We start from the raw sequence: 26714 nt of genomic DNA, 5'->3' as shown, positions 1-26714 counted from the left end.
CTTGTATAATGATACTTCTAAAAATAAAATTTTAAATAAAAAAAAAGCTTTTATTCCACCTAAACTAAAATAAATGTGACTTTCTCCATAAGAAAAAATATAATAGGAAATACTGTAAAAATGTCTTGCTCCATTAAACAGCACTTGGGAAATTTTGCGCAATCCATTTCTTATGGGGGAGTCATGAACACTCACGTGAACTTGAAGTGACGTCTGCGGTTCTCTGGATATTCGTTTTAAAACTGCATGATGTGTTTACTTGTGTTATCTTTAACCACTATTTACATTACAGTACAGTACATCCATTTGTAAATATTACCATAATTTTTCTATAACTGCACTTTATAACTTATACCTATATCCTGCACTTGCTGCTATTGCACTGCTGGTTAGACCGAAACTGCATTTCGTTGCCTTGTACTCATACATGTGTAATGACAATAAAGTTGAATCTAATCTAATCTAATTAGTTTGGTGATCTGAAACATTAAAGTGAGATGCATATTATTTACATATAATTTACATTTTAATGAATGTGAAATATCTTCGGTTTACTAACAATTGCAGATAAACAATTTGAAGTATGTCAATATTATGTCAGTGTCTGTAAGAAAAAAAAATCTTAGGGTGTAATGACTAATATGATACAAAATATGCATTTCAGTGCACAGTAAAGGCTGTTATAGACATATAAATATGAAAAAAGTATTTTATGCTTGTATAATGATACTTCTAAAATTATATTTTAAATAAAAAAAAAGCTTTTATTCCACCTAAACTAAAATAAATGCGACTTTCTCCATAAGAAATACTCTAAAAATATCCTTGCTCTATTAAACAGCACTTGGGAAATTTTGCGCATTCCATTTCTTATGGGGGAGTCATGAACACTCACTTGAACTTGAAGTGACGTCTGCAGTTCTTCGGATGCTCGCTTTAAAACTGCATGATATGTTGACTTGTCCTATCTTTGACTAATATCTACATTTGATAGATGCTCTGTTAGATGATATATGATGTCAATATCTTTGTAAAATAAAAACAAATATAAGGGTGTAATAACTAACAAAACATTAAAGATGCATTTCAATGCACAGTAAAGGCTGTTATAGACATACAAATATGAAAAAATGTAGCTTTTGCTCTTATAATATGATGTTAATAGTGCATCCCAGCTTTTGACTACCCAGCCTATTATTATTATTATTATTATTGTTATTATTATTATTATTTTTTTTTTTTATTTTATTATTATTATTATTATTATTATTATTATTATTATTATTATTATTATTATTATTTTATTATTATTATTATTATTTTATTTTATTTTTATTATTATATTATTATTATTATTATATTATTATTATTATTTTATTATTATTATTTTATTTTATTTATTTATTTTTTATTATTATTATTATTATTATTATTATTATTTTATTATTATTATTTTATTTTATTATTAGTATTATTATTATTATTATTATTTTTATTATTATTATTATTATTTTTATTATTATTATTATTATTATTATTATTATTATTATTATTTATTTTATTATTATTATTATTATTATTATTTTATTTTTATTATTTTATTATTATTATTATTATTATTATTTTATTTTTATTATTTTATTATTATTATTATTATTATTATTTTATTTTTATTATTTTATTATTATTATTATTATTATTATTTATTTTTATTATTTTATTATTATTATTATTATTATTATTTTATTATTATTATTATTATTATTATTATTATTATTATTATTATTATTATTATTATTATTATTATTATTATTATTATCATTTTGCAAAAACAGCCAATCAGGGTCCATTTAGTTTAACTAAACAAGCCAGACACTAAACTAAACCTCTAATAAATGATGGGTAGTTTTAACCCAGTGTTGTGTCAAATATGGACAAGCACAATTGTTGGGTTAAAATGTATCATTTTAAATTTAATTTAAAACAAATTGGGTTTGTCCATATTTGACCCAGCTTATGGTTAAAACTACAGTCAAATCGAAATACAAAAACAATCTATAGAAATACTTCTGTGCTTCATACATTTGATAAAGTAGCAATGCTAGAGTACATTACACATTAAGTATATCTAATAAAAATCAGTGTACTGCAGTTATACAGGTATTATTGCAGGAACGTTACGACACTACAACATAAAAAGGTCAAAATGACTGCCTTGGTAGTTCTGGTGTTAAATAAAACCTTAAAATAGAGGCTCTGCATCCAGCGCTGCTCTTACAAGAGACGGTGTGAATGAAAGACGTTGGTGAGGGAAAGAGCTAGAAGAAGTAATATGGAGTTGAGACACGAGTTCATCCATTCTCAGGACCAGAGCTGAGGTAATTAGGACTGCTGGGAGGGACAGAGCGCCACTCTCTTTCTCAGCAGGTCTTTTTTTTGGGGGAGAATGATTTATCTGGAAGGAGAAAATGCTGGAAGCGCTGTAGTGGGTGGAAATGCACAAAGTTTGATTCTCCGGACCTGGAGCCTCATGCATAAAACTTCACTTTGTTTCCATGCACAGCAAAAAAAAAAAAAAAAAAAGTGCTTGCAGAAGATGGAGATTTGTGCATGTGGAGGAAAAGGAGTGATCTATTTACTGAGGCCTTGTTTTAAAGGGATCTTTTTTTATTACATTTTTGCTGAAGCATGGTCTAATAGGGTTTTCCTTATGAGTGGTGTAGACCTAAAAAAAAGGTGGTGTACTATTACCCACCCACAGGGGCGTAACAGCCATTTTAAAAGTGGGGGGGACAGCTGTATGGTCACCCAAAAATGATTTATTAGCAATAAATTTTATTTAATAATCTTTTAACCAAATTCTAAAATAATTACAAAATAACAATAAATTAACAGAACCACACATATTTAAATTAAGCATTACTCTGTGTGAAAATATTTTTAAATACTACAATTTAATTGCAAAATTGCAAGTTGATACTACACATATAACATGAGATGGACATCGCCATGTGTACTTGCGGCGATGCATCATTCATAAAAGCAGAACACGCAGGATTCAACACGTAAATTCACCAATTACTCCCCAAATACATGCAAGTAAGTGGTTGGTGAACTTGGAGAGGAGTAGATTCAATTTTATAGTTACTTTCAGTATGTGTATCTGATATGATTAAAACACATCGGCAAATTATATTTTAATGAATTGTTAGACTTCCTTGTGTGTTTTACAAACGCTAAAGTTCTTGTTTTACTAGTACTTGTGTGTATTTACATGTCTAAATCTGCATAAAGGCTGCATAATTGTGAGAATATAACACGTCTTTCTCAGCAGAGTTAAGTTGGTCTTGTTTTCGGAAAAAAAAACGAAAAAAAGAAGCACTTTTACGACGGTCCCTTACAGAGAGTTTAGGTCAGCGCGAACTCTCTCTGGCTAAACGCATATTGCGACTGCTCAAGCAGTGCTCGTAATATCGAGCGAAAAAAGAAAGACAGCTGTGAAACATAACCAGCTTTGTCTTTTTGTAGGGAATACAGTTTAGATGTTTTTTGGGTGAGAGGTTTTTTAGTTAATGCCGTCTGTCACTGAATATATCTGGAATACCGAAAACAAAACCAACTTAACCCCGCTGTCTTTCTCTGGCTCAGCGCCAGACAAGACACCAGCACCAGGGACTTTACGGTTCTCACTTCGAAACGGAACAAAAGTAGGATTCTGTAACGTAGTGATTTACCGTGATTTACCCAGCTGTAGCTGTTGCTCCCTTCCGCGTCATCCCTGTCTTTGACTGCAAAATGAATGAATGAAGCTTGTGGCAGACGCTCAAGAGATTCGCGCTGTGATTGGCTGAGTGATCGTTCACTCAAACCAAGTAACAAATCAGAGAACACTTGCTGCCGCTAGGTCAAATAAAACGTGTGGGCCAGTCGGAGGACAGAATAACCTGTTTCCAAAAAGTGAGGGGGGCGTGTGTCCCCTGTCCCCCCCGGTTGCTACGCCCCTGCCCACCCAATCCAAATTTTAAAAGTTGGCGAATAAACGACTAAAGTATATGTATGTGTATATATATATATATATATATATATATATATATATATATATATATATATATATATATATATATATATATATTTTTTTTTTTTTTATTTTTTTTTTTTTAATCTAGAAAACAAGCAAAGCACACTTTTTCAAAAACCCAAATACCAGCCTATACTCAAGTACATTTTGAATGGAATGGAAACAATGGAAATGAATGGCTGAATGGAAAATAGGAGGGCTAAAGCGACTGTGCTGTTTTATCATTTTACTTGAATGTTTCAATGATACATCATTCAGCTGATTTGTTGTGATCTTCGAAAAACTCACGAAACGTTCTCACAGTTGCTGCGGTCGTCAGGGGGCAGGGAATGACGCAAATTAAACAAAAATGCCCCAATTGCAACCAATTAAGATGAGAGTTAAAAAGCATTTGGTATAAAGTTAAAAAAGATGCGAATACACATAAATTAGGGAAGTTTAATCACCAAAAACAAGTGAGTAAACCGAGGGTATAATCCTCAAAAGTTGTAATACCCAAACAGCTTGTGGAAAAAAGCAGGCATACTGAGTATACCCGAGTATAGCAAGGACTATACCACTGGTCCTTATTCTCTTAATGAGTTATGAGTAGTGGTGTAAAGTAACAAATCACAAACACTCAAACTACTGTGATTGAGTATTTTTTCTCAGAAATGGTAATTTACAAAGTAATTTAATAAATGTGTACTTTTACTTTCCCTTGAGTACATATTCAGTGCTGCATCTGTACTTTTACTCCACTTTTTTCCTTCAACCTACAGTCACTACTTTACTATTTCCTGTCTTTGGGTATTAGAAAAATCAGTCCTGTGATTCCTGTCCACTCAAATCGCACATGGAAGGTAAATAGCATCAAGAATATCCAAGAAGATGTCCAAAATCTTTACACGCATCGACCCAGAGACTGTTTATATGCATATCACTGATAGAAATGAAAATCAAACCTATGTCAAACCTAAAATCAACTAAATATCAACGTCTAATGATGTTCCAGCTTGACGTTGTGTGGACGTTATCACTATGACGTCTATCAGATGTTGGATTTTGGTTGCCAAACCTGAAGAATAAATGGCAGTATTTGACATCAATATGACGTTGGTTTAAGATGTTGACTCGACGTTGGATTTTCGTCACTTTCTAAGACAACCTAAAATCAACGAAATATCAACGTCATTTGATGTCATTATTGAGCATCAAAAGAACGTCTTTAGATGCTGGCTAGACATTGACTTTAGTTCACCTGACATCACAACCTAAATCTAACCTAATATTAACGCCTTATGACATTGTGTGCCTGCTGAATTGAATTGAATTGAATTTTTATTTGACAGATTTTAGACAAGCTGTACAAAAATACAAGTATCCCATACATTTTGAAATAAAAACTGTCGAGGATAAAAACACGATATAGCCCTGGGCTTGTTTCCATTGTCGACACACAATTCCTGGGCAATGACTAAATGCACTACAGAATGTTACGTTTACACACATTCACAAATGACATGTAAATGCATCAGCTTTTTACAGTGTGATACCCACTACTCTTGAGTACCTTTGAAAGATCTACTTTTTACTCATACTTTGAGTAATATTTAAAACATATACTCTTACTCGCACTACATTTTAAGGGAAGTAACAGTACTTCAACTTAAGTATAATTTTCCAGTATCCTTTCCACCACTGGTTATGAGTGTTTTTGAGCCTAGCTTACATTAAACCAATTAGAGTCCCAGGCCCACATGGAATCTGCATGTGCAGAAATCCACAGATAAGCCCATTAAATTTGCGCAAATTTACATTAATTTATGTAATGTTATTGACTAATACGCACATGTAATATATAATTTACTTACAAGATAATTTGTAAAGTAATATTTTCTGTCGTTTAGTAGATTTAGTAGTGCTTTCTATTTGGGTTTGCATAATTTAAACATAAAAGCTATCATAAAAGCTTAATTTCATGTTTTTAGTTACTGTACTCTCAAAATTAATTTATTATTTTCCTAAAAGCAATGTATTCAACCTAAAAAGTTGTTTTTGTTTAGTTTTAGTTTTTTTGTTGTTGTTTTTGTTTTGTTGTTGTTGTTGTTGTTTTTGTTTTGTTTTGTTGTTTTTGTTTAGTTTTAGTTTAGTTTAGTTTTGTTTTGTTTTGTTTTGTTTTGTTTTGTTTTGTTTTGTTTTGTTTTGTTTTGTTTGTTTTGTTTTGTTTTGTTTTAGTTTTGTTTTGTTTTGTTTTGTTTTGTTTTGTTGTTTAGTTTTAGTTTTTTGTTGTTGTTTTTGTTTTGTTGTTTTTGTTGTTGTTGTTTTTGTTTTGTTTTGTTGTTTAGTTTTAGTTTTTTGTTGTTGTTTTTGTTTTGTTTTTGTTGTTGTTTTTGTTTAGGTTTAGTTTAGTTTAGTTTAGTTTAGTTTAGTTTAGTTTAGTTTAGTTTAGTTTAGTTTAGTTTAGTTAAGTTTAGTTTAGTTTAGTTTAGTTTTGTTTTGTTTTAGTTTTGTTTTTTTTTTGTTTTGTTTTGTTGTTTAGTTTTAGTTTTTTGTTGTTGTTTTTGTTTTGTTGTTTTTGTTTTGTTTTGTTGTTTTTGTTTAGTTTAGTTTAGTTTAGTTTAGTTTAGTTTAGTTTAGTTTAGTTTAGTTTAGTTTAGTTTTGTTTTGTTGTTTAGTTTTAGTTTTTTGTTGTTGTTGTTGTTTTTGTTTTGTTTTGTTGTTTTTGTTTAGTTTTAGTTTAGTTTAGTTTAGTTTAGTTTAGTTTAGTTTAGTTTAGTTTAGTTTTGTTTTAGTTTTGTTTTGTTTTGTTTTGTTTTGTTTTGTTTTGTTTTGTTTTGTTGTTTAGTTTTAGTTTTTTGTTGTTGTTTTTGTTTTGTTGTTTTTGTTTTGTTTTGTTGTTTTTGTTTAGTTTTAGTTTAGTTTAGTTTTGTTTTGTTTTGTTTTGTTTTGTTTTGTTTTGTTTTAGTTTTGTTTTGTTTTGTTTTGTTTTGTTTTGTTTTGTTTTGTTTTGTTTTGTTTTGTTTTGTTTTGTTTTGTTTTGTTTTAGTTTAGTTTTGTTTTAGTTTTGTTTTGTTTTGTTGTTTAGTTTTAGTTTTTTGTTGTTGTTTTGTTGTTTTTGTTGTTGTTGTTTTTGTTTTGTTTTGTTGTTTAGTTTTAGTTTTTTGTTGTTGTTTTTGTTTTGTTTTTGTTGTTTTTGTTGTTTTTGTTTTGTTTTGTTGTTTAGTTTTAGTTTTTGTTGTTGTTTTGTTTTGTTTTTGTTGTTTTTGTTGTTTTTGTTTTGTTTTGTTGTTGTTTTGTTGTTGTTTTTGTTTAGTTTTAGTTTTTTGTTGTTGTTTTGTTTTTGTTGTTTTTGTTTTGTTTTGTTTTGTTGTTGTTTTTGTTTAGTATTAGTTTTTTGTTGTTTGTTTTGTTTTGTTTTGTTTTGTTTTAGAAAATTATTCCTGGTATTTGTGTTTATTATAAGTCTATTTAATGATAAATAAAACTTATTTGACAAAAAAATCTGCAATAAGCAGCATGTATGCACTTTTAATACAACAGTTCTGTCTTGACATTGAATCTGATTGGCTGATAGCCATGCTAAATTATTGATTATTGAAGTTTATCCGTCATCTGATCCAGGACAAACGCGAGAGTGAAGCGCGAACAAATTCGAAGCCCGACAACACACAGGAACAAATAGTTTCAGCAACCTGAATCACAAACAAACTGCCATGTTTATCATCGCCTTTTAGATTATAATGAACTCGGAATGACAGAACTACTCTATAACAGTTTACATGTGCTGCTGAAGATTACAGACACAGATGAGAGGTTTGCACTGTGGGCTGTGTTGCATGGTGTTTATGAACCTAAATAAGGCCTAAATGTATGTTGTGTGTAGTTTTCCTGTAGTTGGTAACATATTAGAGACTGTAAGGGGCTGTATGTGTTCATATATGTTGCATTCATTTATTTATTTTATATAATTGCAGACTTTACAGTAGGCTATTTCGCACTGTCATTGATCTGCAGTTATAATCAAATTATGTTCATAGAAAAGTTAGTAATAAACATTTATAAACAAGTATTTAAGTGTATAAAGCATCTGTTGTAAAGTGCCATAAAGTGACGTTGATGAATTAGTAACAGCTTCTGCTGCTCTGACGTCAGCTGTAGATGTGAATGAATATCGGAAGAACGTAGTTCCTCTTACAAAAGGATTTTTTGACTCTCCGAGTTTGATTTTCTTTTTTATAAACACAATTATGGCGTTTAACTGTTGTATTGTTTTTTGGTTTTGGAGACATATGCATCACCATAAGAACAGGACGTGTGTTTGGATATAACTAACTAAACTAAATTTAGAAATAGTTTTGAAACAAATCTTTGCGCTAAACAAATGAAATTAAATATGTAGCCTAATGGATGTCTTCAGTGGAGTGAGTTTCCACTGTTTCCTTACTCCACCAAAGTAAAGGAGTAAAGTAAAGAACAAAAGTAAAGTAAAAAGAAAATAAAGAGGCCGAATGGAGGTGGCTCGTTTTTTACCCTCGCGCTGCAGATGGTCTGGTTAACTATTTTCTCGCTAGTGACTCGTTCAGTTTCTCCACTTACAAATTCCGCCACGTAAATAGCAAACGCACCATGGGACGACACAGCTGACTCTTAAAGGGAATGGTAGATGAGACGCTGATTGGTTTAATGCATGTTATTCTCAAAACACACCCATAACTCATTAAGAAAATAAGCACAACACTGTTAGACCATGTGCCAGGGCGCAAACCATATTTTTCCATCCTTAAAATAGCAAAAGTGGATTCGGACACGTCCTTAATGCTTTTAAGCCAGGTGCTTTAGACTTTGCGCATATATCATTAAAATGCAACCCTGGTATTTAGTAGTAGTAGTAGTAGTAAAACTTTATTGTCCTTGACAGGAAATTTGTTATGGGCATCACCATATTGCTGCAGACATTCCATAAAAACAAACAATACAACATAGTTACAATAATTATAATGCTAATTAAGGTAAACTATTGTTAAATAAACCCACTGAAACTGGTACAAAGGATCTCTTATATCGGTTCAACCTACACTTTGGGACTCTAAATCTCCTACCAGAGGGAAGCAGTTCATAATGTAGAAACAAAAAATGAGTTGGATCATTCAGAATCCTTTCCACATGATTGAGGACACAATTCTCATATAAAACTTGAGGATTAAAATATTCATCATGCCCAACAATATTCCACCCTGTCTTTAAGAGATGCAACAACTTAGATTTACACTGTACAGATAGGTTGCCAAACCACAATGTGATACCGTATCTAACAATGCTTTCAAGAACAGCTTTATGAAACTGCATTATCAGAATCAGAATCAGAAAGAGCTTTATTGCCAGGTATGTTCACACATATGAGGAATTTGTTTTGGTGATAGAGCTTCTACAGAGACAGGACAAAAATCAGATAATAAATATATTTTGAAAAAAATAAAGTAGTGAGTGCAAATATACAGATTGACAAGTGTATGTACATGTTTATTACTATATACAATGTTATATGTGCAGCTGTTATGTGCAAATTGGCATGTAAAGTGTGTTAAATAAGTGTATATGTGTATAAAAGTGTATAGCAAGTAGTGATGTTGGTTCCACAATTATTATCATCAAGTGTTCATGAGATGGATTGCCTGAGGGAAGAAACTGTTTCTGTGTCGGGCTGTTCTGGTGTGCAGTGCTCTGTAGCGTCGACCAGAAGGTAAAAGTTCAAAGAGGCAGTGTGCTGGGTGTGAGGGGTCCAGAGTGATTTTGGCAGCCCTTCTGCTCGCTCTGGATAGGTACAGTTCTTGGGGAGTAGGAAGGGTTGTACCAGTGATTCGCTCAGCAGTCCGAACTATTCGACGTAGTCTTTGGAGATCGTATTTAGTAGCTGAGCTAAACCAGACAGTTATTGATGTGCAGATGACTGATTCAATGATGGAGGTGTAGAACTGTTTCAGCAGCTCCTTTGGGAGGTTAAACTTCCTCAGCTGACGAAGAAAGTACAGCCTCTGTTGAGCTGTTTTGACAATGGAGTCAATGTTAGTGTCCCACTTCAGGTCCTGAGAGATGGTGGTGCCCAGGAACCTGAATGACTCCACTGCTGCCACAATGCTGTCCATGATGCTCAGTGGGGGAAGAGCAGGGGGGTTTCTCCTGAAGTCCACTATCATCTCCACTGTTTTGAGCGTGTTGAGCTCCAGGTTGTTGTGACTGCACCAGACAGCCATCTCCTTAACCTCATCATAAGCTTCTTGTTAACTCCAAGAAGATGTAACCGTCTCTGGTGTAAACAAGAGCAAACCCAGTCTTTGTGTGTTTTCCATGTAAAAGAACTAGCAATGTCAATTTACCCCTCAAAAACATATGCTAACGTTAAAGTGCCATTTATAGACATTAATAAATTGTCTTTGTTGGTGATGTAAATGCAAAAAAATAAATAAAAAATACAGATGGTGAGCTTCAGTATTAATTTGTCAATAATTGTTATTAATTACTCAAACCCTCAATAATGGTCGCATCCCAAAATACAGGAAACAGTTAATTAGCGTTAACTAGCATAATAAAGAAAAATAAACTGCATATATAATTCAATCCTCCAAAATCCAAACAGGTCTCACTGAAACAAAACACAGCGCAAGTTGGAGCTGTACAATTAATCAGCAGCCTAATGTTGCTTTCAGCTCCTGTGATTAATTATTAAAGCTGTTGATTAGATCTGTTTGCAGTGTTTTTTGCAGGGTTGCGGCGCTGTAACCAATCACAGGCTTGATCAAGCATACAATGCTGAATCACAGGTGTTTAAATCAGTCTGAAAGTCCAGTTATAATCACAACAGGTACTAATCAGCCTGATGAGTGTTGCTTTTAACTCTCGTTTATCAGCTCTGGAGAAACATCACACGAGACTCGAGATGAAGCACTGTCATCGTTGTTCATTTTTTCTTGTTTTTTGGGGAGGGGGAAACGCTTGCTTGCATGGGACTAAGCTATGGAAACAATAAAGAGACCACTTGACCACTTGGTCACACTTTATTTTAATGGTCTATTTGTTGAATTTAAGTTACATTGCATCTACATGCCTACTAATACTCAAATGGACCATCAAAATAAAGTGTTACCAAATTTTTTTCATTTGATGTGATTGAAAGTCAGCGATATTCCACTAAATGGCGATTTCTTAACTCTTCTGGTGCCATATTGGCTCAATGGTTAGCACTGTTGCTTCGAGTCTTGGCCAGTTTGCGTTTCTGTGTGGAGTTTGCATGTTCTGCCCGTGTTTGCATGGGTTTCCACCGGGTGCTTCAGTTTCCCCCACAGTCCAAAGACATTCGCTATAGGTGAATTGAATAATCTAAATTGGTGTGTGTGAATGAGAGTGTATGGGTGTTTCCCAATACTGGGTTGTGGCTGGAAGGCATTTGCTGTGTAAAACATATGCTGGAACAGTTGGTGGCTCATTCCACTTTGTTGACCTCTGAAATAGAGACTAAGCCGAAGAAAAATGAATGAATTCCTGATTTTATTTTAGTTTATGCAAACAAAGCTAAATGGTTGGCAGACATAAACATTAATGTTTTGCAGTGGCCTATCCAGCGTCCTGATATAAATCCAATTAAGTATCTGTAGAGGGAGCTAAAGATCAGGGTGATGGCAAGAAGACCCTCCAATCTGACGCCCCATTTACACTAGTACGTTTCAGTTTCAAAACAGCGTTTTAAAATGAGAACCATCCGCATCCACACTAGCGTTTCACCCAGCGTTTCTGAACAACGCTCCGTATACACCAGACCACTGAAAATGCACATCACGTGACCACACACACACTCTGGCATGCGCTGCAGCATATCTAGCCAGATGAGAGCTGTGCTCGTCGGACTGTTCATCAAGGATCTACCGCTGGATCCAATCACACTGTATTTGTTAAACGTGATATTTAATTCATCTTCTTGTCTATACCTAATGACCTATTCCCCAACTTTGGTTATTGAATCTAATAATTGTTCTCAGGTAACATGTTTTGGCTGAGGGCAAAGATAAGTTAATAATAATATAACCACGTACATTCTGTATATTGACTGATTGCTTGCCTTTATTTCCTATAGTGGATAAACTTATTGTACGTTATACTTTTATAATGGCCATTATTGATTATTAAATCTGATAATCAGCCAAAGATGTTTTGTATTTTCAATGAAAATGAAAGGAGGCAGTATTGTTATAGGCTCTGTTTTGTTATAAATATGCATACAGTGAAGATGACGCTCATATATGCAGCACGACGCCTCCGTATTTCTGCTGTTTGTTAAGTTGTTAATATCAAAATGAAAATAGGTTTCTCATATCATGTTTTCATTTTATTGTTAAGATAGTGAAACAACGTACGTATGATGATGTGAATGACTCTATAAAGTACACTGTTCCCTTTGGAGAGTTACCCGATGTGTCCTCGGGAGTTTGTTTTCCAAATAAAACTTGCAAAGTCTGAACTTACAAGGAGAGGATGTAAGTCTGAACTGTGTGTAGACGACTTAATATTGAGGAAAAAGCCTTAATCAAATAGGCGAATGTCTGCAGCCTCGCCTCCGTTTTCAGATGTCTCCGTTTTCCCCCATCCACACTTAGACGAAGCAGCAGCGTTTTAGAATTAAAGCGGCCTCTACAGTGTATCCAAAATGCAAAATTTTCGGCGCTCGAAAACTCTGGCGTAGTGTGGACGGATGGCGTAACCGTAGCAAAACTTATGCGTCTTAAAAGGAAAACGCATTAGTGTAAACAGGGTCTGCAAGAGTTGAAGCTCATCGCTAAAGATGAATAGTAACAATTCGTCACCTTAGAATTATAAGGTTCTAGCTGACATTTTTGTCAAAATTGAGTTATTCACATATTCTTATTAAATGACATCTTATTTACGTTATGTGATGTAAAGTTGTTTACATTAAAAAAATATATAAATAAATTTTAAAAAACGGTTTCTCTTCAAAGTTGAACTCTAGCTTGGCTCTTTAAGGTTCTTTCTGAGAGCCAATCAGCATTTTGAATGCACGCACGAGGACCAATCAGGATCATTCTCTTTACAATTTCGCCAGACTGCTCCATTGACAGCGGGAAAGACCAGAAAGACAAAAATCACACAAAATCAGAGTGGACTAAATAATGCTGCACCACACAAAATTAAGAAGTGTGTAAATGTGATGATTTAGAAGCTTTTTTGACACTGAGATGAAATGTTAAATTTGACATTGTTGAAAAAGAAACGAATATTAAAAACATTTCTATATTAAATGTGAAATATTTTTATTTGTGCATATATGGTAAGTGAAACATTTTTCAGTGTTCATTAAACTCATTTGCTTATGTCTGTTTTCTTTTAAAGTCTTTAAATTTAATATTAAACCTTGAAGGGTAAATACTTACTTTAATTAATGGGGCATTAAATTTAATCAATATAATTTAATAATTCATATAAAGCAAAAAATGTTATACATATCAACATATTCTTTAGATAAAATTGACATCTGCACTGCACAAAATATTTAGCACAGCCTTGTATGCTTAATTTAAATAAGAAAAAAAATATTCATCCTAAAACATGAAATAAATGTTATAGTGTAACTTTCTCAAGCATCAACATATTGTTACAACACCATATTATATATTTTTGATTGTATTTCTTGAAAATTAATGCTTCAATGAATGATCTGCCAGATAGACCCTTATAATTACAAGCAGAAAATTACTTTTCAGAATTACAAGGTTCTATCTGCATTTACCATGTTTTTTTTACTCCAATTTGCAAATGTAAGATAACTTTGATAATTTACATTTAGAGAGCATTTAGGGCAGGGGTGTCCAAACTTGATCCTGGAGGGCCGGTGTCCTGCATATTTTAGTTCCAACCCCAATTAAACACACCTGAACTAGCTAATCAAGCTCTTTCTAGGTATACTAGAAATTTCCAGGCAGGTTTGTTGAAGGAAGAAAAGAAGTTAGAGCTAAACTGTGCAGGACACCGGCCCTCCAGGACTGAGTTTGGACACCCCTGATTTAGGGTCTCTGTCATGTTAATGTATGGAAGAGAACTGTTACACACATATTGTTTGCTATATGGAATGCAAAAACTTTGAAGCTCAATATCTCAAAATCATGTAGAATGCAGATAGAACCTTATAGTTCTAAGGTGACTAAATAGTGAGGACATGCAAAAAGCTGCTCAGCTATAATAGTAAACATTTCATTGCTGTAATAGCCAATAAAGGCTTTTCTATTGATTATTGAGAAGAGCATGAATCATTTTGAACATACTACGTTTTGTTCAAACGTAAATAAATATGTATTTTTTTTCACAATGATGCCTTTTGTGCATTGTCTTTTTATCTTCTGAGAGAAACTATCGATCAAATGGCAGCTTAAAGACGCCTCTCACATGGAGAATGAAGTCACATGAACCGCTCAGGTGTGAGTTTCTCACAGACTTCAACAGAGTGTAAAAATATTGATAGTTCTTTAATTCGTATTTTCTATTGGATTCGGGTCAGGTGATTGGCTGGACCATTCTACAGCTTGATTTTCTTTCTCTTAAAAGCATTCGAGAGTTTCCTTGGCTGTGTTTTGGATCATTGTCCTGCTGAAATGTCCACCCTGGTTTCCTCCTCATCCTCCTGCTAATGTAGATGTTGGACTGAAGCAGCTGAAATTCATTTACACAGAGGAAGGGCAGAGGCTTGCTCAAGAACTACTGAGAGACTTCAGCTGCTGTCTGGGCTTTCACTGCTTTTCTACACCTCCCTTTCTTCATGTGTTCAATACCTTTCCTTGTTTGATTTAATTCCATTACGTATAACTTCATTTGTAAACTAACAAGTTTTGTTTTCTTTGCTTATACGAATTTCTTTGGTTGTTTTTAGTTTGGAAAGTTTCAAGCCAACGGCACCTTTAGAAATATGTTTCCTGAGAAAAATTGAGAAGTGTTCAATACTTATTTCCCTCACTGTATATACAGTGTGAACACTATGAATTCAGATTAGTTTCATGTAAATCCTGCCATTTGTTTGGATGGTTTGGAGCGAACACAAGATCTCATGTAGACTCTTTTGGTCTTTGCACCGATGCGCAGAGACTGTCCGCAAGGTAAGAGGCTGGTAGAGGGATTTTTTTTTGAAGAGCTTTAAAAGTGCTATTGTTCCGGAAAGCACACAGTGTCCCCCGTCTGTCCGACATTGCTTCTCTGGGGAATAACGTAGGCGAAGGGTGTGAGTGCCGCGACACTCCATGAAGTTAATTCTCTCTCGCTGCAATAAATTGAGTGCATATGAATATATATAATACAGTATATAAGAGGGAGAATGATCTCATTAGTCAGATTCAGCATGAAGAGTTATGGCCGTGTTGTTGAGGAAAGCTGCTTCATGTCCACATCAGCGTTTGCAGGATCTGGGCCAGTGCATCATCAGCAACAATCCCTGCTGTCAGCACTGTGCTGCTGACAAAAACCTCAACGCCAAACGCTCACATGCATTTATGTGCGCCTTCGTTATCCCGCAGGCTATTGCTATTTTGATGTCTTCTGTTTAGTGGAGTCTTTTTTGCCACCGTGCATATTTAAAGAATGAGTTCACATGCAAAATACACAACTCTGTGATCACGTCCGTTTTTTTTTGTAACGGCAAGTTGGATTTTTTAAACTTTTTGTCTAGTCTATGGGAAAACGAACCGATCACATCTGTTGTGTTTCTAGGTATGGTTGCTTCACGCAAGGAAATGGGAGCGCACACGCGTTTTAAACAGTCGTGCGGATCACATCAGCTGTTAGCGCCAGTGATCGTCCTCTCATTCAGTGTTCACCTGCTTTCTTTTGCTCGTGCGAACACAAGTATTTTTGTCAGTCGTGCTGCTTCTCGATTCAAAGATCGCATTTGCTTGAATATTAAACAATAAATAAAACAAATAAGACTTTCTCCAGAAGAAAAAATATTATCAGACATACTGTGAAAATTTCCTTGCTCTGTTACAATTCATTTGGGAAATATTTAAATAAGAAAACAAAATTCAAAGGGGAAAGGGGGGCTATTAATTCTGACTTCAACTCTAAGTACACGCCTCACAAACCTATCTTTAACATTCGTTTCTAAAAACAGTCGCGGAGAGAGAAAAGAAAGAATGCCTACACTGTTTGCTTTCCTTATTTTGCAAAAGCACACACCTTTGTTGTTATATGTTATGTGAGTGTACACAAAAAAGTAGACACTTAACAGATCCGATTGATGTAATGCTCTTATCTGTACTATCAAAACTGAAATTGTTATTTAAGTTCTTTTCGTTGTTATCAGAAGAAAACGCCTCAAAACGCATGTAATAATTCATATAAATCAAAAAATGCTATACATATCAACATATTATTTAGATAAAATTGACATCTGCACTGCACAAAATATTTAGCACAGCCTTGTATGCTTAATTTAAATAAGAAAAAAAAAATTCATCCTAAAACATGAAATAAATGCTATAGTGTAACTTTCTCAAGCTTCAACATATTGTTACAACACCATATTATATATATTTTTGATTGTATTTCTTGAAAATTAATGCTTCAATGAATGAAAACGAACCGATCACATCTGTTGTGTTTCTAGGTATGTTTGCTTCACGCAAGGAAATGGGAGCGCGCACGCGTTTTAAACAGTCGTGCGGATCACATCAGCTGTTAGCGCCAGTGATCGTCCTCTCATTCGGTGTTCACCTGCTTTCTTTTGCTCGTGCGAACACAAGTATTTTTGTCAGTATTTTTGTCAGCTGCTTCTCGATTCTAAGATCGCATTTGCTTGAATATTAAACAATAAATAAAACAAATAAGACTTTCTCCAGAAGAAAAAATATTGTCAGACATACTGTGAAAATTTCCTTGCTCTGTTACAATTCATTTGGGAAATATTTAAATAAGAAAACAAAATTCAAAGGGGGGCTATTAATTCTGACTTCAACTTTAAGTACACGCCTCACAAACCTATCTTTTACATTCGTTTCTGATAACAGTCGCGGAGAGAGAAAAGAAAGAATGCCTACACTGTTTGCTTTCCTTATTTTGCAAAAGCACACACTTTTGTTGTTATATGTTATGTGAGTGTACACAAAAAAGTAGACACTTAACAGATCCGATTGATATAATGCTCTTATCTGTACTATCAAAACTGAAAGTGTAATTTAAGTTCTTTTCGTTGTTATCAGAAGAAAACGCCTCAAAACGCATGTAATAATTCATATAAAGCAAAAAATGTTATACATATCAACATATTATTTAGATAAAATTGACATCTGCACTGCACAAAATATTTAGCACAGCCTTGTGTGATTAATTTAAATAAGAAAAAAAATACTCATCCTAAAACATGAAATAAATGTTATAGTGTAACTTTCTCAAGCTTCAACATATTGTTACAACACCATATAATATATATTTTTGATTGTATTTCTTGAAAATTAATGCTTCAGTGAATGAAAACGAACCGATCACATCTGTTGTGTTTCTAGGTATGGTTGCTTCACGCAAGGAAATGGGAGCGCGCACGCGTTTTAAACAGTTGCGCGCATCACATCAGCTGTTAGCGCCAGTGATCGTCCTCTCATTCAGTGTTCACCTGCTTTCTTTTGCTCGTGCGAACACAAGTATTTTTGTCAGTCGTGCTGTTTCTCGATTCTAAGATCGCATTTGCTTGAATATTAAACAATAAATAAAACAAATAAGACTTTCTCCAGAAGAAAAAATATTATCAGACATACTGTGAAAATTTCCTTGCTCTGTTACAAATCATTTGGGAAATATTTAAATAAGAAAACAAAATTCAAAGGGGGGCTAATAATTCTGACTTCAACTCTATACACGCCTCACAAACCTACAGTATCTTTTACATTCGTTTCTAAAACAGTTGCGGAGAGAGAAAAGAAAGAATGCCTACACTGTTTGCTTTCCTTATTTTGCAAAAGCACACACTTTTGTTGTTATATGTTATGTGAGTGTACACAAAAAAGTAGACACTTAACAGATCCGACTGATGTAATGCTCTTATCTGTACTATCAAAACTGAAAGTGTAATTTAAGTTCTTTTCGTTGTTATCAGAAGAAAACGCCTCAAAACGCATGTAATAATTCATATAAAGCAAAAAATGTTATACATATCAACATATTATTTAGATAAAATTGACATCTGCACTGCACAAAATATTTAGCACAGCCTTGTATGCTTAATTTAAATAAGAAAAAAAATATTCATCCTAAAACATGAAATAAATGTTATAGTGTAACTTTCTCAAGCTTCAACATATTGTTACAACACCATATTATATATATTTTTGATTGTATTTCTTGATAATTAATGCTTCAATGAATGAAAACGAACCGATCACATCTGTTGTGTTTCTAGGTATGGTTGCTTCACGCAAGGAAATGGGAGCGCGCACGCGTTTTAAACAGTTGCGAGCATCACATCAGCTGTTAGCGCCAGTGATCATCCTCTCATTCGGTGTTCACCTGCTTTCTTTTGCTCGTGCGAACACAAGTATTTTTGTCAGTCGTGCTGCTTCTCGATTCAAAGATCGCATTTGCTTGAATATTAAACAATAAATAAAACAAATAAGACTTTCTCCAGAAGAAAAAATATTATCAGACATACTGTGAAAATTTCCTTGCTCTGTTACAATTCATTTGGGAAATATTTAAATAAGAAAACAAAATTCAAAGGGGAAAGGGGGGCTATTAATTCTGACTTCAACTCTAAGTACACGCCTCACAAACCTATCTTTAACATTCGTTTCTAAAAACAGTCGCGGAGAGAGAAAAGAAAGAATGCCTACACTGTTTGCTTTCCTTATTTTGCAAAAGCACACACCTTTGTTGTTATATGTTATGTGAGTGTACACAAAAAAGTAGACACTTAACAGATCCGATTGATGTAATGCTCTTATCTGTACTATCAAAACTGAAAGTGTAATTTAAGTTCTTTTCGTTGTTATCAGAAGAAAACGCCTCAAAACGCATGTAATAATTCATATAAAGCAAAAAATGTTATACATATCGACATATTATTTAGATAAAATTGACATCTGCACTGCACAAAATATTTAGCACAGCCTTGTATGCTTAATTTAAATAAGAAAAAAAATATTCATCCTAAAACATGAAATAAATGCTATAGTGTAACTTTCTCAAGCTTCAACATATTGTTACAACACCATATTATATATATTTTTGATTGTATTTCTTGAAAATTAATGCTTCAATGAATGAAAACGAACCGATCACATCTGTTGTGTTTCTAGGTATGGTTGCTTCACGCAAGGAAATGGGAGCGCGCACGCGTTTTAAACAGTCGTGCGCATCACATCAGCTGTTAGCGCCAGTGATCGTCCTCTCATTCAGTGTTCACCTGCTTTCTTTTGCTCGTGCGAACACAAGTATTTTTGTCAGTCGTGCTGCTTCTCGATTCTAAGATAGCATTTGCTTGAATATTAAACAATAAATAAAACAAATAAGACTTTCTCCAGAAGAAAAAATATTATCAGACATACTGTGAAAATTTCCTTGCTCTGTTACAATTCATTTGGGAAATATTTAAATAAGAAAACAAAATTCAAAGGGGGGCTATTAATTCTGACTTCAACTCTAAGTACACGCCTCAGAAACCTATCTTTTACATTCGTTTCTAAAAACAGTCGCGGAGAGAGAAAAGAAAGAATGCCTACACTGTTTGTTTTCCTAATTTTGCAAAAGCACACACTTTTGTTGTTATATGTTATGTGAGTGTACACAAAAAAGTAGACACTTACCAGATCTGACTGATGTAATGCTCTTATCCGCCCTATCAAAACTGAAAGTGTTATTTAAGTTCTTTTCATTGTTATCAGAAGAAGACGCCTCAAAACGAGTATTTGCGGTCTTCGACCCCTGGGGGTTAATGTCATGTGAAAGAATGCATTTGAAGAGATGAATTGAGTCTTTTCCTAATGCATGTTTAACATCAGTGGCGGTGTTTTGTGTTTCAGTGTGGAGCACGACTTCCGGCTGCAGGAGGGTCAGGTGACGCGAGCGTGGAAAGTCCCGGAGCACCAGGAGTCTGAACAGGGCTCTCCTCAGCTGCCGTTTCCTCCTCCGCGACAGCAGGACTCTCCACAGGCCCTCCAGACGGTCAAGAAGAGCCGCAGAAAATGCTTCTGGTTCCTCTGAACTCTGAACAAAGCCTCTTCTCTTCCGCTTCCAACCGGAGAGCATTTCTGGATGAGGAGCCTCTGTTTTTTTTTTTAGGCAATTTTCACAGGAGGCAGATTTTAAAATCAAGATTAATGTCTTGGACTTTTTAAAGGCTGCGCACTTTGATATTTCAGATTGATGGAGTGAATTTAAAACAACTTCCTTCCCTAAAAAACAATAATAATAAGGTTGCATTTGTTAACATCAGTGATTAATATTGAACTAACAATAAACAACAGCTCTAGTGCATTTCTTAAAGGGACAGTACAATCTAAATGATAATTCTGAGTTTCATTTTGTTCTTCTGTTGAACACAAAAGAAGATATTTAGAAGATTGTTGGAAATCAGTATAACAACCGACTTGAAAAGTATCACTGTGTACTGGTTTTCAACATTTTTAAAACTATTTTATTTTGTGTTTGACAGAAAAAAAAGAAAAACATGCGGATTTAGAAGCACTTAAATGGATAGTTCACCCAAAAATGATAATTCTTTTTTTTTTTTTTTACACAAAGGAAGATATTTTAAAAAATGTTGGAAATCGATATAGCAACTGACTTGCATATATCACTCTAAGTCAATGGCTACTGGTTTTCAACATTTTTTAAACTGTTTTATTTTGTGTTTGACAGAAAAAAAATCATAAAGATTCGAAAGCACTTAAAGGGTTAGTTCACTGAAAATTGATAATTCTGAGTTTATTTTTTAGCTAAATATCACCATATACTGGTTTTTAACATTCTTTGAACTATTTTATTTTGCGTTCGACAGAAAAAAGAAATCTAATCATGAGGATTTGGACATACTCAAAGGTATAGTTCAGCCGAAAATTATAATTCTGAGTTTCTTTTTTTCTATTGAACACAAAAGAAGATATTTTGAAGAATGTTGGAAATCGGTATAGTAACTGACTTGCAAAGTATCACAGCCAAGTCAATGGCTACTGGTTTCAACATGCTTTAATTTATCTTATTTTACATTCGACAGAAAAGAAAGAAAATCATAAATATTTGGAAGCATTTAAAGGGATAGTTCATTATTGAAGATATTTTGAAGAATGTTGGAAATCAGTATAGCAACTGATCTGCAAAATATCTCTATATTTAGTTTTTGTTTAACAGAAAAAAAAGAAAATCATAAAGATTTAAAAGCGCTTAAAAGGTTAGTTCATCCAAAAATGATAATTCTGAGTTTCCTTTTTTTATGTTGAACACAAGAGATGTTTTGAAGAATGTTGGAAATCGGTATAGCAACTGACTTGCATGGTATCGCTGTAAGTCAGTGGATACTGTTTTTCAGCATTCTTTAAACTATTTTATTTTGTGTTTGACAGAAGAAAAAAAAAAGAAATCATAAAGATTTGGAAGCACTTAAAAGGTTCTCCAACAAATGATTATTCTGAGATTTTTTTTCTTCTTAAAGAATGCAAAAGAAGATATTTTGAAGAATGTTGAAAATCGGTATAGCAACTGACTTGCAAAATATCACTGTATACTGGTTTTCAACATTCTTTAAAGTGTTTTATTTTGTGTTTGATAGAAAAAGAAGAAAATCATAAATATTTGGGAGCACTTAAAGGGATCGTTCACCCAAAAATTATAATTCTGAGGTTTTTTTTTCTTTTTTTTGGGGGGGGGGGGGGGGGGGGTGAACACAAAAGAAGATATTTTGAAGAATGTTGGAAATTGCTATAGCAGCTGATTTGTAAAGTATCAATGTATACTGGTTTTAAACTATTTTATTTTGTGTTTGATAGAAAAAAAAAGAAAATCATATGGATTTAGAAGCATTTAAAGGGTTAGTTCAACCAAAAGTTATAATTTTGAGTTTCTTTTTTTTCTATTGAACACAAAAGAAGATATATTTAAGAATGTTGGAAATCGGTATAGCAGCAGACTTGCATATATATCACTCTAAGTCAATGGCTACTGGTTTTCAACATTTTTTAAACTGTTTTATTTTGTGTTTGACAGAAAAAAAATCATAAAGATTCGAAAGCACTTAAAGGGTTAGTTCTCCGAAAATTTATAATTCTGAGTTAATTTTTTAGCTAAATATCACCATATACTGGTTTTTAACATTCTTTGAACTGTTTTATTTTGCATTCGACAGAAAAAAGAAAGCTAATCATGAGGATTTGGACATACTCAAAGGTATAGTTCAGCCGAAAATTATAATTCTGAGTTTCTTTTTTTCTATTGAACACAAAAGAAGATATTTTGAAGAATGTTGGAAATCGGTATAGTAACTGACTTGCAAAGTATCACTCGAAGTCAATGGCTACTGGTTTCAATATGCTTTAATTTATCTTATTTTACATTCGACAGAAAAGAAAGAAAATCATAAATATTTGGAAGCATTTAAAGGGATAGTTCATTATTGAACTCAAAAGAAGATATTTTGAAGAATGTTTGGAAATCAGTATAGCAACTGACTTGCAAAATATCTCTATATTTAGTTTTTGTTTGACAGAAAAAAAAGAAAATCATAAAGATTTAAAAGCGCTAGTTCATCCAAAAATGATAATTCTGAGTTTCCTTTTTCTTATGTTGAACACAAGAGATGTTTTGAAGAATGTTGGAAATCGGTATAGCAACTGACTTGCATGGTATCGCTGTAAGTCAGTGGATACTGTTTTTCAGCATTCTTTAAACTATTTTATTTTGTGTTTGACAGAAGAAAAAGAAAATCATAAAGATTTGGAAGCACTTAAAAGGTTCTCCAACAAATAATTATTCTGAGATTTTTTTTCTTCCAAAAGAATGCAAAAGAAGATATTTTGAAGAATGTTGGAAATTGCTATAGCAACTGATTTGTAAAGTATCAATGTATACTGGTTTTAAACTATTTTATTTTGTTTGATAGAAAAAAAAGAAAATCATATGGATTTAGAAGCATTTAAAGGGTTAGTTCAACCAAAAATGATCATTTTGAGTTTCTTTTTTTTCTATGGAACACAAAAGAAGATATATTTAAGAATGTTGGAAATCGGTATAGCAGCTGACTTGCACGGTATTACTGTAAGCCAATGGCTTCTGATTTCAACATTCTTTAAACTATTTTATTTTGCATTCAACATAAAAAAGAAAGAAAATCATGCAGATTTGGAAGCACTTAAAGGGATAGTTCAACCAAAAATTTGAATTCTGAGTTTCTTTTTCTTCTGTTGAACACAAAAGAAGATATATTTAGAAGAATGTTGGAAATCAGTATAGTAACTGACTTGCGTGGTATTACTGTAAGCCAATGACTACTGGTTTTCAACATTCTTTAAACTATTTTGTGTTTAACAGAAAAATCATAAAGATTTGGAAGCGCTTAAAGGCGTAGTTCACTCAAAAAGGATAATTTACTCACTATTTACTCTCCCTCGAGTGGTTTCAAACCATTATGAGTTTCATTTATTATTTCATCCATTATGGTTACAAGTTTTCAACATTTTTCAAAATATCTTCTTTTGTGTTCGACAGAAGAAAGAAACTCATAATTGTTTGAATCATTATGTAAGTAAGTGGCGAGTAAATGATGACAGAATTTCCATTTTGGCGTTAACTGTGCCTTTAAGGGTGAATAAATGATAAGTCAATTTTGCTTTTAAAATATATAGTAAAAATATACAGAACATATCAATATTCAGAAAGAATAACTAACCTAATAAAAACACTGTGAGATAAATTGTTAGTTCATTTTATTTAATTAATTTTCTAATGTTAAAGGAGACCTTATTGTTGAGAGTTACCAAATAATATTATTAATAATAATAATAATAAATACACTGTAAAGAGAAATTAGTTGACTTTTAAAAAGTGAGTTAACCCGTTGCCTTGCAATTATTAAATAAACTAACTACTGTGTAAAAAAATCCCTAATTTTTTTTTTGTCTGATCAACTATTCTAGTCCACTTATCATTAAACTGACTAAAAATATTATGTTGAACTTAAAAAAATAAATAGTTATGAACAGTGCTTAATTTTTTAAATGAATAATTTCCGGAACAAAAACACGAAATAAAAGGCACCGTGATCGACACCCATCAAACTATTTATTTATATATTTTTTGGGAACATGACATCATTAAACGATGACAGCGCAAAAAAGAGCATCACATTTCTGAACTCTCTTTAATTATTTTGTGCTGTATAACGTTATGGGTCAACTATGGATAAAAACAAACATAAGTCTTATGAAACATCACTGTTCAGTTTATTAACACCACTGACATTGTTCACTTCCGAGTGAAAAACGATCATTAATATGACTCACTCTGTCCAATCTTTAAGTTACCTCTTTCGTTTTGTTTTCTGGCTGACTTGAGATCGATTTGCTTCTGTCTCCTGCTATCCTGATCCAGGGATGCAGTTCCATCTTCTCGTGATTTCTCGAGCTCCTTATCAGATTTACTCGTGGTTTTAAAAAAATGAAAATATGTTTGCCTTCCACTTTGCCGTTTTGAAAATACAGATATTATTTAGGCATTTATTTTCGCTTCTGACCACACTTTATTTTGATGGTCCGTTTGTTGAATTTAAGTTACATTGCATCTGCATGCTAACTAATTCTCATTAGATAATAAGTAGACTGTTAGGTTAGAGTTAGGTTGGGGTTAGTGTGAGTTAACATGTACTTGCAAAGTTTCTTATAGTCAGTTAAATGTCTGTTGAAAAAGCAGTATCAACAGATATTAAGCAGACCGTCTTCTAATACTCAAACGGACCATCAAAATAAAGTGTTACCTCGCTTTTCATTGCACGTGAAACAAAGACCAACCAATCAGAGCGATTGTAAACATAAGAATGATGATTGGTTGAAAATATTGTTGTGGGCCAATAGTCAAATGTGACTTTTGCATGTAACTTGCACTCATTCACATTTCTCTCTCTCGCACACACACGCAAGTTAATGACGAATCAATTAAAATAAATACCGGGATACAAAACACGAATATCTGACATTTTCCCGAGCAAGATCTGGCTCAGATTAAGCACTGGTTATGATTAACCTGAATAACTTAAAGGGCACCCATCATGTAAATCATCTTTTTTAAGCCGTTTGGACAGGACTGTGTGTAGGTATAGTCAGCCTGATCTCACGAGAAAACGTAAGTATTTTACGTTTTGACAGTTTAGTGGCTAATTTCAGTCGTACGAAATTGTACGATTTTAAAAAGGAGGCGTGGCACCTAACCCCACCCCTAAACCCAACCGTCATTGGCGGATGAGCAAATCGTACTAAATTGTACGAACTAGATTGTACGAATTCGTACGAATTAGCCGCTAAATCAAAAAGTTACGAATTGCCGTGAGATTGTGTTGGTTTAGTGTATTCACAGTCATATTGGGGTGATATAAAGTCAATAAGTCCCTTTTTTTAAATTTCCAGACATTAAAAAAGGATCCAAATCCCTCCCATTTTGAGGCCGACCGCAACTTGACATAGGAGTGCGGTTTCCCTGCACACCAAATTAATTGACAGCTGCGTATTAACATGTGTCCATAGTAACGTGTATAAATACATCAACAAGACATGACGTGCGCAAAGCAACCGGGAATAAAAGATCTGCTTTCTTCATGTCTGTCTGTTGCCTGACGCAGCCGAGGGCGAAGATTGAGGCAGGCACGTGAGAACGGTGGGCGGGGCGGACTAGCATTAAAGGCACAGTCCACAAAAACACAAGATGCTCAGAGCTGCAAATCACAAACTTCTGAAGGCTATAATAAATAATCTGATGGGTGTTTTGAGGTGAAACTTTCTGGAGACACAAAAGACTTAAATCTGGAAAAAGGGGTAAACTTTAGTTACCCTTTAAGTTAAGTTCAAATAAGTTAAAGTAACAAGAAAACATTTTTTGGCATACAGTATCCACATAATTAGCTTGAGTCAACCTAACAATTCCTAGCTACAACAAGTTTACTCCCTTATTTCACTTTAAAGGCAATGGGTTTACTCACAATTATAAGTGAAGTTACTAATCGCTTTATACAGTATAATAAAATAAAGTAATAATCCAAAATCAATTCAATTTTTTATTTACTGTTCCTTTAAAATACTGTAAGTGGTTGTTTTTTCATGAACCAGCGGCTTGAGTGTTTCTGATTGTTGACCAATCATGAATCAGATTGATTGTTTGTTTTAGTCTTTGGAGATCATTATTACTTACTGAGCTTTTAAAGGGATGGTTCACTCCAAGGGCGGCATGGTGGCTCAGTGGTTAGCCCAACAAGAAGGTCTTTGGTTCGAGTACAGAATGGGCCAGCTGGCATTTCTATGTGGAGTTTGCATGTTCTTCCCTTGACGGCGTGGGTTTCCTTCGGGTGCTCCAGTTTTCCCCACAGTCTAAAGACATGCGGTGAATTGAACCGTAATGTGTGAATGCGAGTGTGTTTCCCAGTACT

General features: G+C 33.4%; 1 protein-coding gene across 3 annotated transcripts in view; it reads left to right on the top strand.

Annotated features, from left to right (window-relative positions):
* LOC130228825 (mucin-2) overlaps window positions 1–20451 on the top strand; it is a 261167-nt gene extending 240716 nt beyond the window's left edge. For all 3 annotated transcript variants that reach the window (XM_056457293.1, XM_056457291.1, XM_056457292.1), the window contains exon 4: window positions 20116–20451. In XM_056457293.1, the coding sequence (XP_056313268.1) occupies window positions 20116–20296 (181 nt within the window). In that variant the 3' untranslated portion in view covers window positions 20297–20451. The remainder of the gene's footprint in view (window positions 1–20115) is intronic.
* Window positions 20452–26714: the final 6263 nt, after the last annotated feature.

Source organism: Danio aesculapii, chromosome 5 (assembly GCF_903798145.1).
Source record: "Danio aesculapii chromosome 5, fDanAes4.1, whole genome shotgun sequence".
Lineage (NCBI taxonomy): Eukaryota > Metazoa > Chordata > Actinopteri > Cypriniformes > Danionidae > Danio > Danio aesculapii.
This window is presented reverse-complemented; position numbering and strand designations above follow the sequence as displayed.